The sequence below is a fragment of the Brachyhypopomus gauderio genome, chromosome 18, assembly GCF_052324685.1.
Source record: "Brachyhypopomus gauderio isolate BG-103 chromosome 18, BGAUD_0.2, whole genome shotgun sequence".
NCBI lineage: Eukaryota > Metazoa > Chordata > Actinopteri > Gymnotiformes > Hypopomidae > Brachyhypopomus > Brachyhypopomus gauderio.
In genome coordinates, this window is record NC_135228.1 from 11,823,715 (window position 1) to 11,839,665 (window position 15,951).

At 41.9% G+C, this 15,951-nt stretch overlaps 2 protein-coding genes across 6 annotated transcripts in view; both read left to right on the forward strand.

Moving 5' to 3' along the window:
* Window positions 1-15,951, forward strand: part of mtmr1b (myotubularin related protein 1b) — a 35,922-nt gene that overhangs the window by 6,597 nt on the left and 13,374 nt on the right. For 3 of the 5 annotated variants that reach the window (XM_076979415.1, XM_076979417.1, XM_076979418.1), the window contains 7 exons: window positions 2,978-3,163; window positions 3,249-3,455; window positions 3,792-3,884; window positions 4,064-4,177; window positions 5,214-5,390; window positions 6,986-7,129; window positions 7,672-8,346. In XM_076979415.1, coding sequence (XP_076835530.1) covers window positions 2,978-3,163; window positions 3,249-3,455; window positions 3,792-3,884; window positions 4,064-4,177; window positions 5,214-5,390; window positions 6,986-7,129; window positions 7,672-7,677 — 927 coding nt within the window. In that variant the 3' untranslated portion in view covers window positions 7,678-8,346. Of the gene's footprint in view, window positions 1-2,977; window positions 3,164-3,248; window positions 3,456-3,791; window positions 3,885-4,063; window positions 4,183-5,213; window positions 5,391-6,985; window positions 7,130-7,671; window positions 8,347-15,951 lie in introns of those variants that run through there. The other 2 variants (XM_076979416.1, XM_076979419.1) reach the window with 2 other exon arrangements.
* Window positions 8,249-11,832, forward strand: LOC143481401 (high mobility group protein B3-like). The gene is made up of 5 exons (XM_076979420.1): window positions 8,249-8,838; window positions 9,993-10,189; window positions 10,303-10,442; window positions 10,534-10,708; window positions 10,896-11,832. Exons 2-5 carry the CDS (start codon window positions 10,040-10,042, stop codon window positions 11,034-11,036), a joined length of 606 nt encoding a protein of 201 aa, XP_076835535.1. The 5' UTR covers window positions 8,249-8,838; window positions 9,993-10,039; the 3' UTR covers window positions 11,037-11,832.

The following is a 15,951-nucleotide window of genomic DNA, read 5'->3' on the forward strand; positions in this document are numbered from 1 at the left end:
ATTCATCTCTACATGAAAAAGATGAGGCTGAAAACGGTCTATACAGACCTTAAAAAACATCCCATGCTATGGAAAAGCATAAATAAATGCACATATACTTTTACTATTTGTATGTAATGTGACAGAAATGGTATTTCATTTACATAGCACAATATCTGTGTTCAAACTTGTAATTGCATGAAAGGTAGAAAATAGGAAAACCCTGATTATGTTTCATTAATACAGTCAGGGTTAAATATGATTTTTACAGACCAGTTACAGATTGATAGGGAGAACATTTGCATGACATGAAACAAATTATAGTGTATTTAAGAAAGAACAATCTTTATGGCTTTCTGAAGTCCACATGCAGGGAGTTGGTGTTGGTTTTGAGCATTGAGTGAGAAATAATTTTTTGCCAGGACTTCACCATCTCTGATATGGCTGTGGTTCTTCTGTTGGGTCTGTGTGGTTATGTCAGGGTGTCCGCAGTACCAAGCTAGCCCACAGTGAAGTCTCCTACCTGCTCTGGGGTGGTAATGAGTCCGCTCAGCCAATGAAACCCGGCTAATGCTTCTGTCTCAGTTCTGGCTCCGGTCCTGCACTGGGCAGGAGTCTGAATCAGGATCAGGATGTGGTGCCATAAGAGACAGCAGGCAAGGGTGACCTCTGTCTCCAAGAAGGAAACCATCTGTCTTAATCACATGGGAGGCAACATGTGATTATAAGACAGTAACGTGAATTGACATGCTATGGGCTAATTTGTTGTAGCCTGCTGTGTAGCTTCACATGGCCAATGATTATGCTGCTCTTTGAAAGGTTTGGTTTAAATGCATACCATTTTGTGAGTGTCTTGTTGACTTGTCACAGATTCATGCCCAGAGTTTCACGTTTGAGTATCAAGTAAGATAAATAGTCAGATAAATGGCTTTTTGAATCCCTGTTTGCTGACCCCTTAACTGTACCTGTGCCTGACCCAGAGCCAGACTTCACTACAAGAACACGAGACGGGATACAGATGACCCTGGGGGAGGCCCAGGTCCAGTACATTTGTAGGATCAGGGTAATCTCAGACAGGTTATGAGACATTGCTGTGGTGTGATTCTCCATATGTCCTACTCAACCAGTGTCTTCCTCAATCAGTGAACTATCGCCATAATGCAACTGATGGTACAGCAGTTAGAGATATGATGAGCTACAATAACCCATCACTTCCCCAGCATCAGATAAAGACATTTTTAAGATGTCTTCTTTATTTCGAGTCCAAATGCAGTAGAGTAAATGTAGAAACACCAAAAATAACGTTGGTATTTCACAGGCCACTGCTGACCATCTTACTGAGGTGAGGTGTGGAGGTTGACGGGCCCTCTTCCTCACTGTAACGTAGAGTATTGCTCTGTTAGGAATAACAGGACGTGTGCATTTTATTTTGGTACGACACTCATGAAGTGGCTGCATGTTATTTTGAAGGTGGAGACCTCAGTAAGCATCTCTGTGTTTTCCCTCTCTGACAAGGTGCCATGCTTTTGTCATGAAAATTAGAGTGTTGTGGCAGGAGGACTTCGCCAGACAGGTTCCACCATTAAGTGGTAAACGAAGATTAGACACTTCAATTATAAAAGTGCCCCATCTAACCCGAGTTTTATTTTTATGACGGCGTACGTGCCACATCACACTATCTAACTCTGAGTCGCTTTAAAGTAGATTATGATGTCTGAAGGACGACTAAGAACCTGAAAAAGGAATAGGAGTCATTTGTGAAGAATTGTACCAAGTGTGTCAAGATAGGTGCTTGACTGAGCTATCGCTGACAAAAGATGAATGGACAAATATTCCATATTCCATTCCATTCCAAATATTCCAATAATATGGAATCATATTATTTAGAGAAAAAACCTCTTGTGTCCTGGGGGATGGTTGGTTCAGATGAGCTTCTGCCACAGACGCCTTCAGTAACGTCACCCACTATTTTGGCTGAGCGCCATTACTTCAGCCTCTGTGAGTGGGGGTGGGGTTGAGTGTGTGTGTGGGGGGGGGTTCATTGGCTTACTGGATCAGTAAGCACACATTTGGACAGTTGTATGTGTAAATGCATTTAGATGTTGGTTTAAAACATACATTATTTCATACTGGCGGTGTAGGGATGTACATTCAACATGATATATTAAACATGTTGTCACAGAATGTTGAAGTACTGAATGTAGGGTAGGATAAACGGCACAATTGCTTGTAATGAACTTATACATTACTATATTTTAATCTTTCGTCTTCGGTTACAGTTAAGTACTTTTTGTGCCTCTTGGGTTACACCTGCGTACATTAAATCTGTATTACAAAGGCTAATTGGGGTCAGTAATTTATGGCACATACCTTAGCTTCATCAGCTAAATTTAGGGGTGATAATGACCCCTCATGAGATCATGAAACAGAATCAGACAACATACAGTGTATATATACACATACATGTAATCTCTACTCGTGCATTGACTCAGTCAGCAATTCTCTGCCATGCCAGCACAAGTTCTTCTGCTGATATGACGTGGTTTTTGCTCATATTCTGCGTACACAGTGATTAACATTTCTAACTAATTTTTGGTGAAATAAGGAGAAATAAGGATTGAGCCTTTTTTCCCTCCTGTTGCTATGGTGAATCATGTTATCTGTGTTCCACTGATGAGGGCTTTCTGTCTCTTCATGCATGCATTTCACTTCGGGTTAGGGTTAGGTTTAGGGCTAGTTCAGGGTTAGGGTTAGGGCTAGTTCGGGGTTAGACTCAGAGTTTGCTAAACCTGCTTTCTGAAACAGGGTCCAGGTCTTGGCACATTATTTTCCACACATCAAAATGTATTACAACCTCAATATTTTTAACAAGGTACCAAATCTAATGAGTGGTTAGTGCCATTTAAGGCAGGGTGGGATTTGTACCAAAGTGAGAGCGGGAATGAAATCTTGACCAGGTCACGACTTGACCACTCACTGCACTTTCATTCCTCTCTAGGCCAAAGATGGTGGTTACGAGAATGAGAGTTTCTACCCCAACGTTGAGCTGAACTTTCTGGAGATTCCCACCATCCACGTCATGAGGGAGTCTCTGCGCAAGTTGAAGGAGGCGGTCTACCCCACCATCGACGAGCAGCGCTGGCTGTCGTCTGTGGACGCTACACACTGGCTGGAATACATCAGGGTAAGGAGCACTTTTCCGAGCGTACTCGGAAACTTTCGGCACTTTCCGAGCATACTGACAAGCTGGACGTACGTGCCTCTCGCAGCTGCTGCTGGCCGGCGCGGTGCGGATCGCCGACCGTGTGGAGGGCGGGAAGAGTTCGGTGGTGGTGCACTGCAGCGACGGCTGGGACCGCACGGCGCAGCTCACCTCGCTGGCCATGCTGATGCTGGACGCGCACTACCGCTCGCTCAGGGGCTTCCAGACACTGCTGGAGAAGGAGTGGACCAGCTTCGGACACCGCTTCGCCTCGGTGAGGACTACAGGCCATGCTCACTTAGCAACACTGCTCCCCCCAGCACACAACCGAAAAAGAGTCTCTGACAGGATTACGATTGTGTTTCACACCTAAAAACCCAATGGCGCTAATGTTAAATGTCTGAGTGTGTGTATGTGTGTGTGTGTGTGTGTGTGTGTGTGTGTGTGTGTGTGTGTGTGTGTGTAACTTCATCAGAGGTTTGTCAAAATACATTTTACATTTTCCGTGCTTTAAGCCCTTTTGTGTGTCCTTTCGCTGTGTCCATAGTGTATTACCTGTAATGACTCTGTAATGAGCAGTAATTCCGTGGGACTCCCTCTCCTCTCTCAGCGTGTAGGACACGGCGACGAGAACCACGCTAACTCCGAACGCTCACCTCTCTTTCTGCAGTTCATAGACTGCGTGTGGCAAATGACCAGACAGGTGAGTCACACGGGCTGCCACAGAGGGCTGCCAGACCTCTGTTAACGTCAGCTAATCAGTAGCATTTAACATGTCATTTCCTTTTCATGCCGATGTCTCTGAATGATACGTGAGCCTCCGTAGATGAGGTCGGCTCATCCTTGAAGCGTTGCTGGCCTGTTGGTGCTCTCACTCCCCAGTTCCCCTCGGCGTTTGAGTTCAACGAGCTGTTTCTCATTACGGTGCTGGACCACCTCTACAGCTGCCTGTTTGGGACGTTCCTCTACAACAGCGAGCAGGAGCGGGTCTCAAAGGCAAGGTGACACGTGCCCAAACACTCAGGATCAATTGAATGGGTGGTGCAGTCTGACCATAAGTGCTGTACTGCAACTCCCGATAGAACAGAGTACTTGTGTGTACTTGGTACGTGAAACCACCGTGACCGGTTTCAGAGCCGCAGTAATGATCCCAGCAAACGAGCTTGCAGGAAGCAAAACAAAGACATGCTCCCTTCGGGAAATTCGTAGCACTGGAACCAAAATCGTTCAGTCTGTAAACCGCTGAATCTGGGATTTTTCTAGCCATTTTCTCCAAGTTTTACTGATCAAATGAAGCAGATGTAAGAATATCCAACAGATAATGCAATCCTACCCCACCATACCTCAACATACCTAACCATACACCACTATACCTCACCATAGCTGCAAAAAACAAACAAAAAGGTTGTTAACGCCCATCCAGCTATGGCAGCCCTTCCGTAGATGCAGCTGGACTTCACCACTGGGAGCTGGGTGTGATGTTCAGTCCAAGGCCAGCATGAGCGTAGAGTTGGCTGTTCTCTCGCTGGCTGGGAAGGACGCCAGCACGATGGCTGAGTCTCTGGTCCGGGTGTCCGTGACCTCACCGAGATCCCGCGCCTATGTCGTAGACTATGCATGACAACCGCTGAACCACGTAGAGGGGACCCAGGCTTTCAGGTCCATGCCTGTTATTTTCCCTCACGAAAATGAGGGGATTTGGTGGTCAGATTAAGGTGCTGTGGTTGCTTCCGCTGCGGCACGGACACGGATTGAGTTTAGAATTGTACTTAATCTGACTTTCCGTGGGGAGATTCCACTGAATACCCGTTTGAGACTACGACTAAGTGTTCATTAAGGCCTGGATTTGTCTTGTGCTTGTATTCTGCTTCTATGAAAACAAGGTGTTGAAAACGAATTAGAGGCACATACACGTCGCACCTGCGCAAATGCGAAAGCTCAGTTTATGCGCTTGATTTGCGTAACCTGATCTTGAAAAGTCCCTTCTCACTTTTCTTTAAGGGAATATGACCCATTTTATGCATCTCTTCAGGAGGTATTCAGCAAGACTGTATCGCTGTGGTCGTACATAAACAGTCATGCAGAGGACTTCATCAACCCACTCTATGTGCACTACGAGCACCATGTGCTGTACCCGGTGGCCAGTCAGAGGAACCTGGATCTCTGGGTGAATTACTACGTGCGCTGGAACCCTCGTATGAGGCCCCAGGTGAGTGTTGCCTGCTCAGAGGTCAACTCTGGCTAACGTTTACTCATCTCAAGCATATATGTGCCAATTTATTTGGAGAATGTACATAAAAGCAAAACACTTTTTAAAACATTTTAGCTCTTGGAATTGATCTGTTTAAGATCTATTTTGTGTAATAGGATGAAATGCATTCCTTAGAGGATAAAGTAGTTCTGCAATGAGTCCACTTTCTCTCTCTCTCTCTCTCTCTCTCTCTCTCTCTCTCTCTTTCTCTCTCTCTCACTCTCTCTCTCTCTTTTTCTCTCTTGAACCCTCTCGCTCCGTATCAAAATAAATGTTATGATGTAAAACATCTGCTGATCTTTTAATGTAAACTAGTTTCATGTCCCAGAGCTTCAGAAACAGTTTGTTTGTACAGCTGATGACCTATGTCCAAAACATTTTTTTTGAGAGAGAGAGAGAAGTAGTATCATATACACTTTCCAAAGAAAGGAGGCATTTTGGACAGAAGTCCTTTCTCGGCTGTCCAAGCAATGATTTCAACATGATGTTAGCCAAGATGTTAAGTTTACAGTAAAAAAAAATGCTATCTGTAGAAGATTACACAGGGATTAATAGCAATGCATTGGGCAAGGACACAAGGCTCACAGAGAAATCTTTCAGACAATCAGACAGAGGTTATTCATCAGCTGTGCATAAATTATACACTATATGTATATATATATATATATAGTGTGTGTGTATGTATATCCTGTTTTCGTGGGTTTTATGAGCTAGAAAAATAGCCCAAATTAGTAAAAAATGACCAAATACATATTTGAAATTGTTTAAATTGTGGGCCCTGAATGGATCTGCGCTTGCTATTCCTGTGCTCTTTACACAACATATCCCAAGAACCTCATCATACCCTGGGAGAACCTCATCGTGCCCTGGGATGCCCGGTTTGACAGACCCACAGAACCCCCAGCTGCAGTATCTGAAGTCAGTGGGAGTAATATGGTGGCATACATATACACTATATGTGTACATCCTCCATCAGATTGAGATCTGTAGATCTGGGATCTGGAGACCAGCTCAGTACCTTTTATCATGTTCCTGAGTCCATCCATGAACGGGTTTTGCAGTGTGGCAGGGCACATTATCCTTCTGGAAGGCAGAGAGCAGAGTCAGTGTTGGTCACTCTGTCCTGTGTCTCCCCATGTATGTCACTGCGGGATTGCTTGTTAGGCTCTCTACTCCCTCCACACCAGGACACCCAACACCCAACAGAACCTGCTGTTTTGGAGATCTTTTTGAGAACCGACCCCTCATCTAGCCATTCATAATAAAAGTCTTTATAATCCTTACACCTACACGTTTTTCAAACAAACAAGAAAGACATTGTAACGTGTATAACAGAAAAACCTTATATAAGGTTTTCCCTTCAACCAAAATCTCACAGTTCAGCACGGTTGGCCAGATCCATCTATAAAGCTTTGCCAGAAGGTCAAATATTTATGACCATGCTTCCCGTCTGATGAGCTATGAGAGGTCTGACTGGCGAACAACTAGCCTGCAGCATTTTGTTTTCTCTGTAGTTGCAATTGAAGTTGTATTTGACTCTGTCTGCCCACCAGGTGCCTGTTCACCAGAACCTGAAGGATCTGTTAGTTATGAGGGCAGAGCTGCAGCGAAGAGTGGAGGAGATACAGAGAGAAGCCTCTTCGTCTCGCTCCCTCTCCTCATCCTCAGAGCTCGGAGGGACTGCTATGCATACCACTGTATGATCGTCTTCCACAGAGAGCACTACTCAAACAAGACAGTAAAACTGATTCATGCATTACACGCTCATGCACACGAAAGTTAACGGCAGTTACACTTCCTTGCGTCAGTGCAGTGTGGTTAATAGCACCACCTAGTGGCAGCGAAATGGTTGCTGGTTTGATGGTGCTCTGCATTATAAATACTCGGAGATACGCTGCAGTTTTTTTTAACTGCGAAGTACTTCGCTGCTTTCCTTAATGCTAAGGACATCAGTAGGAATTACACCAATGTTGCCTTAGCAACACAACATGTTTTACAGTGTTCCGGAACTAAAACATCCATAAACATCTAATCACCAAAATCATTCCGCATTTATTACTATTTAACTGGAAAACTCCTACATGATGTATTTCAGAAATGTTTACATGATGTCCATCTACATGCACTTTCAAATTTGGATTTTTATTTATAGGATGTTTGTGTTGCTTGTTTTTATATATATATATATAATATTTATATTTTATATTTATATATATATATTTATATATATATTTTTTAGACTTGAAGATGAAATGGACATGTTTACTGGAAAGGCTGTCGCTGTATAGCGAAAGTTGGAGTGTTTGGACACCGTGCGTGCGGAGCAGAGACTGCATGCTGTTGGGAACAGGAGTGCTCGAGACTTCTCTACTGTCCCTACAACTAACTACACCTTCAACTATCAATAAAGTCATCTGAGGCGTAAACCAACATTCTCCACACTCTGCGCTGATACTGTTGTTGCTTTGGTTATAGGTTTCTTAAGAGGAGACCATGCACGATTACAAGCTGTTTATAAATATTTTGAGATTTAATTTTGTAAACTTTTTGTAAATACTGGAATTTTCTCACTTTTTAGCTTGTTCCATTTATATGCCACATTGATATCCATCATACATACATTTGTATAGTTTAAAGATGTGCTTATCCCATTTGCGGTTTACAAGTGTTTTCCCCCTTTTTTCTTTTAATTAATTGGCTCATAGTTGTCTTCTTTCCTTATTGTATATTATTGACTGTAACACAATGATTTAAGGAAATATGGGTTCTTGTTCTCAAAATGTTTAAAATTCGGTATTGGCATTTTCTAGCAGTGTAAACATTTAGTAAAACCAAAACAATTAACTGATTAATTTGTTTAAGGCAGAAATGTAGGTATATGATTCCAGCAATACAAATTTGCACAGAAATTGCACATTTGTTGCATCCAGATTCCAGAAGTCATTGTGAAGGTCCTAAAATCAAGACACCGTTGTATTTCTCAGCGTTTGACGCCTTGGACTGGGTCAGTGAGGAATAAGGCTGATGTTTGCGGCAGTACAAGCAGCCTACACGGGTATCGGTTCGCAGAGATTCATTATGTTAACTGAATCAGTGTTGCGTTGTTGCGGTCTCTTGCAGACCTTTAAACTTGCGTTTACAATGTTCTGACAGACGTTCCCGCGTCCTGTTCGAAGTGTGGGTTGTGGCTTTCTTGTTCTTGACCAATAGCGTTGGGAGAATCGCGGACACGTATGATCCCGTACCCAATCCTTAGTTGTGGAGGTTGTTTTAAACGCGTGCCGGGACTGACCAATCAGGCCGGTCTCGTAGTGAGCTAGCGCGAGGCTGCGCGTGCTCTTGTACCGCGAGGAAGCGTGAAGCCACAGCGCCACTAAGAGAAGATCCGCTTGGGCAGACCGTGTCGGTGGGTAGCAGCGCAAAACACCACTTAAAGCTACTTATCGCAACCGCCACATTGCATTTCTGCAATATGTTCGGCGTTTAATAGTTTATATTGTCTTTAATTGTTCTGTAAAGAATGTATGCTTCGCATTTTTATATTGACACAGTTAAATTTAATATTTTTAAACGCTCCACTTGTATACACTTTTATACTTTATGCTGTGACATTTAGTGGAATATGTCTGCTTTGATTAAACTAATAAGACATGTCGTGTGGTGACCGTGTTTTTAAAATGGCTGACGCTGTAAAATCTGCCTTACGCAAAGTATGGGCCACGCAAAATTTCAGAAAATAATTTAAAGAAGTTCTTTGCATAGGCAGGTTGTATACGAGGGAGAACACGAATCCCGTCGTGTCGTATATTTTACTTAATTCCCTCCTAAAGAGCAGCGAGCGGTTGAGACGCGAGTGACAGCCGATGCCAGTCATGGCTGGTTTACTCTGCCTTTGTTATAAACGGGCTTGCATGGGGCTGTACTGGTGAAACTTTGGGAAAACTGACTCTACGCACTTTTTGCAGGGCGCTTTATGTAAAGAATCCTGAAATTGTCAACATTTATTAAACCCGATGACCTTCGTATACAGTGCCAATGTATGTGAAGGGGTGTGAAAGGCTTTGTTAGCCATTCCCTAAGCCTTCTTCCAAGCGCGCTGGAGAGGCCATTTTAATGAATGGAGTCCTATTCAAAAGAACGGCAACGGCTGGCTACTGTAACCTCATGTCGGTGCTAGTATAGAAGACATGGGTAGCCTTACAAGTATTTGTACGTTGTTTTGACTGCTTGCTTATTGTAAAAATAAAAAAATATAGAGCTGTATACTAAAATTAAATATCGGTTTCTGTCATGACATTGCAATTCACAAAATGGAAGATGAATAATTCCCGTAGTGTCCCCCTGTCAATCCTGTCAGGCGCGTGGCGTCTAATTTGTTATATCGCTCGCGCTTGTTTACCCCAAGATAACGTACCCTCTTGAAGAATGATGCGTTGCGTAAATTTCCTTTTGTCAATACAGGAAATCATTTTATTACCATTTCCAGCCACCAAGGGGTGTGACTTCTGCTTTGAGTACTACAGATATTTAAGGATGCACTAAGTTAATATTTATTTTTAGGTGTTTGGGTACACAGTGCAGCAAGTGGAACACCTCCAACCTTCAAGATGGCAAAAGGTGACCCGTCAAAGCCGAAGGGCAAAATGTCTGCTTATGCCTACTTTGTAAAGACCTGCCGTGAGGAGCACAACAAGAAGAAGCCTGATGTCCCGGTGAATTTTTCAGAGTTCTCTAAGAAGTGCTCAGAAAGATGGAAAGTGAGTGAACTCGCCCTGCAGTGTAGTGTAAACGCAGAGCTTAAAAAAAAAAGTTTGTAATTTGTATAGAAAGTGTATAATTTTCATCAGTGTCCCTCTGCAATTTATTGCAGGTGATGTCTCCAAAAGAGAAAACTAAATTTGATGAAATGGCTAAGCAGGATAAGGCTCGCTATGACCAAGAAATGATGAACTACAACCCAGGCAAAAAAGGTCAGAAGAAGAAGGACCCCAATGCCCCTAGGAGGCCACCGTATGTTTCTTCCCAGGATGCAGGATTTGTAACTTAATACCATTTTGAATTGAATATGCATGAACATTAAATGATCTTTTTGCCCTCATAGGTCTGGCTTTTTCCTGTTCTGCGCTGAGCAGAGGCCAAACATTAAGTCCCAGAACCCCAGCTTGGGCATTGGTGACGTAGCCAAGAGACTCGGCGAAATGTGGAACAACTTGTCTGATTCAGAGAAGCAGCCCTTCCTTTCCAAGGCCACCAAACTCAAGGACAAGTACATGAAGGTGAGGATTTCAGGTCACTCGGACTTCTTTCTGTCTGTAATGGACTGCGATCAGCTTCCGAAGTCCCGTTAAGCTTGTGTGCAGGTGATCGGGTCTCCTTGGTATCCTCATATTTTGTTTCCTATGTAATGACCTCACCGACGTTCACCCTAAGGAGTTGAACTTTGTCCGTTCTCCCCTCTTTTAGGACATGACCGAGTACAAGCGCAAGGGCAAAACGGGCGGCGGGGCATCTGCGGGCAAATCAAAACCCAAAGATGATGATGACGATGATGAGGACGAGGAGGAAGATGAGGAGGAAGAGGATGACGACGATGATGACGACTAAAGAACTTTGTATCCCTAATCTGATAACAGAGGAGCTGCAGTCATCACTGCCAGTGTGAATTCATATAGGGTCTGGAACATGCTAACAACAAGACCATACACTTGGCACCCATGGAGAGGCCCAACCTTAAGACTATTCTCTCCAAATGCTGGTTTTGCTCATGCTCTCCCAAACCTCTGTTAAGTGTTTTGCAAGAAGGGGGGTTGTGACATTTTCCCGCTGTACAGCAATAAGCATCTGGTAGCATAAGAATACGTGTTTTAAAGCTGTAAGGTTGTGTTTCCGTATGGCTCTTAGAAACTATGGTTTATTTTTCTATTCTCCCAGCTTCAAATTGCACAATTCAAGATTGGGGGATGAGAGAGTAATATTTGTTTTCAGGTCATGGTTAGAAATCACTGGAGGTTTCCAATTGTATAATGCACTGAAGGATCTTTGTTCAGACTTAACATTTTGTATAATCTTTGGTAAATACATTCAACTATTGTGTGCAAGACATTTTTGGCTTTAACCAGAACCAAGAAAACATTCACAGCTTCTTGCTGGATAAAGTCCTTATCTGTGCTTTTTGTTTTCCCTTTTTTTTTTTTTTTTTTTTTTTTTTTTTTTTTTAATTTTAAATGCATAGATAACACTGTGATTTAAAATGACATTTTTAGATCTAGTGTGATGTGACGTTTTTATGTAAAAATGTCAAATGTGTGTGGTGTGTTTGGACTATAATGGCATATGCTTATTGATCATTTGATGCTGGTGTATGAATATTTATGGGAATAAACAGTCAACAATAGTGGAAGACTTGGTCTGGGTGATTAATTTAGCAATAGCTACATCACTGCAAAGCACAGAAAGTGGTTATACATTAATTGCTGTCTTGTGTGATAACAGCAATGAACCACAAGATGACAGAATATCCTTCAGCAGTGGAGTTGGGGTCTTGGATATGCAATACAATGTGAGACTGCAACTTATGTTGCTACTTGTATGTTTGCAGGTATACAATTTTCCTCAGGCTTCAACATTTTCCTAGATGTATCAATGTATCAAACGTTTTTGTCATGATTCATCACATTTCTCAAACATGCAAACCTAAAACCCTTTTAGAGATTGGGTGCTAGTACTGAAGTTAAATGATCTAATTAACACTAGCACAAACATCTTCCTAATTTTCTGTGAATATGGCAAACGCACGTCAGAACATCTTTCATTCATTAAAGTGGACGGTAACCTTTTTTGACCAAGCCCTTCTATTGGGTGGACATCTTTTGCTTAATGAGCCTGTCCTCACACACAGACCACTGCTAGGCTGGAAACCTCCTGCACTCTGTCAAAGAAACATGTGGCATCTTCTAAATCAAATCAAATATATTTATATAGCACTTTTCACAACACATCTTCTATTGTGTTTCCCTCAATAGTTTTGGGAATCTTTGTCACTCCATCTTCTGCACACATGGAGTCTTTTGAGCTTCAAAAATCTTTATGCAGCCTTTATCTGCCTCTTTCTCTTATTGAAAGGGACCAGGTGAAATCAGTTAAGGGGCATACCTTTCATCTGGTTCATTCATTACAAGGAAATATCTGCTATTACGAAAGCTCACAGTGAATACACAGTGAATATCATATTTGTATCATATGAAACCCTTACAAAATTTTTTTTCATATATCCCCAGATATGAAATTCAGAAATCTGTACGTGTGCTGACCACTTACAAGCAAGTTTTATATCTATTGCTTTTATTTAATCAGAAGACAACACTTGACTAGGATTAAAAATATATTTTAAACAATTCCAGTGGAATAATATCCTGAGGTTTTGAAACTTTCTGTAAGAAATTCCAGTGGAGCAGTATACCGACAAGGTTTTCTTAACCACCAGTGCTCTTGGGAAAATAGAGATTCTAAGAGCACAGGACATCATTATACATTCTTGTTTGATGAGCGGGATCGCTTAGACAATAAAGTAATAAAGATTTATAAAACAAAATGCACTAATTGATAGGTATTCTTACAGGGCATGTATTCTTACTATATGGACTGTATGCTGCAGCAAGAGTGGGTGCTGACCAAAAAATAACAGTATGATCTGTGTGTTACTGGAAATTTGGGACATTCATGAATGCATTCATTCACCTTCTAAACTGCTTAATCTAATTCAGGGTCACGGGGGTCCAGAGCTTATCCTGGCAACACAGGGCACATTACAGGGAACATTATCAAAAATTTGTTTTAATATATGTAGCAAAAAAGAAGAGGTCCCAAAACTGATGCCTGAGACACACCCTTTACTACTATCAGAGGTGTAGACATGAATCCCTAGGTTTATGTATACATATGTAGACATTCATGTATACATTAGTCCCTAACAGATACTTCCCAAATCAAAGAAAATACTTTCAGATAGTTCAGTGGTGAAAGTCTGGCATGAATATGTGCACGATCCACGTCATTAAAAACCTAAATCAACATTACAGGAGCTGCACAATTGTGACCTGTATCTAAAGAGTCCATTATGTAATCTGGTACGTTCAGAGCTGCTATGTAATTGTACTGTTTTGATCTGAAACCTGATTGCTTCTCAGATAAAATGTTATCTATGGAGAATAATTATCTTAACTGGTTGCTCACAATGGAGTCTCAGACCTAAGCAAGAGCGGAGGGTTCGAAAAATTGCGGTGCAATTGTTAAAATTGTTAATCTTTTAAATTATGAAACACTAAAGTCAAATGTCATGTGTAGTTACTGAAAAATAAGATAACATAAGAGTGCACTTATTTTTACATTTTTATACATGCTGTATGTACATTTACTCACATTACTGTAATTGAGTACTCTTTATGAGTAATTTGTAATTTTCTGAGTAGTTTTTGAAATATGTAATTTTTACTTTTACTTGAGTACATTTTGACCCAAGTAGTTTTACTTCACTACATTTGAACGGCCTCAAATTACTGAGTAAAAAAATATTGATGGTGAAAAATTAAATGCAGGCAGAAATTTAAACTTCGAGTCCCAGAACTGAAGGCCAATTGCGTGGCCTTGCCTTGCGCGCGCCCTTTCCATTGTCTCATAATCAGGTCGTAATCTGGTGCACTTTTTTCCAAAAGGATGAGATTGTTCTATCTTCAAATCTTCTATCTATCAGATTCTGTGGGATCCTGTGGACATTTTATTGTGAAAAGTGGAATCCTGCGGGCACTGTGTTTTGAATTGTGGAATCCTATGCGCATTTTGTTTTATTTTGAGATGTGGGATCCTGTGGTCATTTTATATTTTATTTTGAGTTGTGGCAACCTGTGGGCATTTTATTATGAATAGTGGGATCCGGTGGGCACTGTATTTTGAATAGTTGGATTCTGTGAGCACTTACTTTTAAATTGTGGGATCCTATGAGCATTTAAATATTTTTGATGTGGGATCCTGTGGGCATTTTATTGTGAGTAGTGAAATCCTGTTGCATTTTAGTTTGATTTGTGGCATCTTGTGGGCACTTAATTTTGTGTGCATTTTGTTTTTTCAATAATTTGTCATTTAAATTTCTTTATTCTTATCATAGTGTTGTCCATTGGACAATGGGACTGAAAATTGTTTGCACTTTATGGTACAGGTTGTGACTGTCCTTGTGCTGTGAGGAAGTATGTTCCTGAGCCCAGCTGATCTTTTTGCAAGTGTGGATGTGCACTTAAATGCACTTTGAAATCGATTCTTTCTTTCTTTATTTATTTATACAGGAAAGTGTTAAGCAACATAAGAATATGCCACACAAACTGGCCTGACTCAGTTAAAAACTGGCTTACAGCAGGTTCCTGTTCTGCAGCACAAAAAGAAATACAATACAAGATATACAAAACATTTAAACATACAATTAAGACAAAGTAAAGTAGAACGAGAGGGGGACACGTCTACCTTTCAAACTTAGTCAGTGATTACGGGCGTACTCACACTAGGCACGGTTTGCTTGTTCCGTGCTGGGGCCCGGTTATCCCCCCTCCCCACTCCCCCGCTGGCCTGCACTCACACTCGCTTCAGCAACCCGGCCCGAGCACGCTTACGTCATCACAACGCCGCTTTATTTGGAAAAAAGCGCGCTCGCACAACACTATAGAGTTCACGATTCTCTTTTTATTGTATTTTTGGAGTCGTTTTGGGAGTGCAGAAACACGGTGCAAGCACAGATTTATCGATAATTTAACATAACGATTGTCTGCTAATCGCTTTGCCGCTATGACTGTTTAACGTGAGCGTCGCATCACTGATGTCATGTTTGAGTTCCAGCGAAATGAACCAATCAGACGAGGCACCAAGCGGGCCCGGGCACGGATAGCGCTCACACTAGAAGCGAACCGTGCCCGAGTCCACATGAATCGTGCCCTGGCCCACCTCTTCAAAGCGGGCCCGAGCACGGTTAACTGATCCGGGCCCGGGCACGGTTGGAGCGCTCACACTAGCCAAACGAACCGTGCTTCGGCAGGCAACCGTGCCCGGGCCCGGATCACAGAGCCTAGTGTGAGTACGCCCTACAATTAAAGCTGACCATAAGATGTTGTTTATATGCTTGTTTAAAACGTACACTAGATGTGCTCATTCTAATATGATATGGTATCTCGTTCCAGACTTTGGTATACATATGAAGGAAAGACCTATAGCCATAGTTGTTTTTATAAGCTGGAACTGGAATAAGAATATTTGAGACAGATCTAGTAATGTATTCTTGCCTCTGATTAAACCTTGGAAGAAGATCAGCTAATGATGAGTGAGCGTTGCTGTGTTGAAACTGAAAATAAAATCTCATAGCTAGAGTATTTACATAATTATGAAAAGTCAATGCATTTGAATGTTCAAGAGCAACACAATGATGAGTCCATAAGGACAAATTAGCATGGATTTTATATGCTCTGTTATATTGTTTTACAAT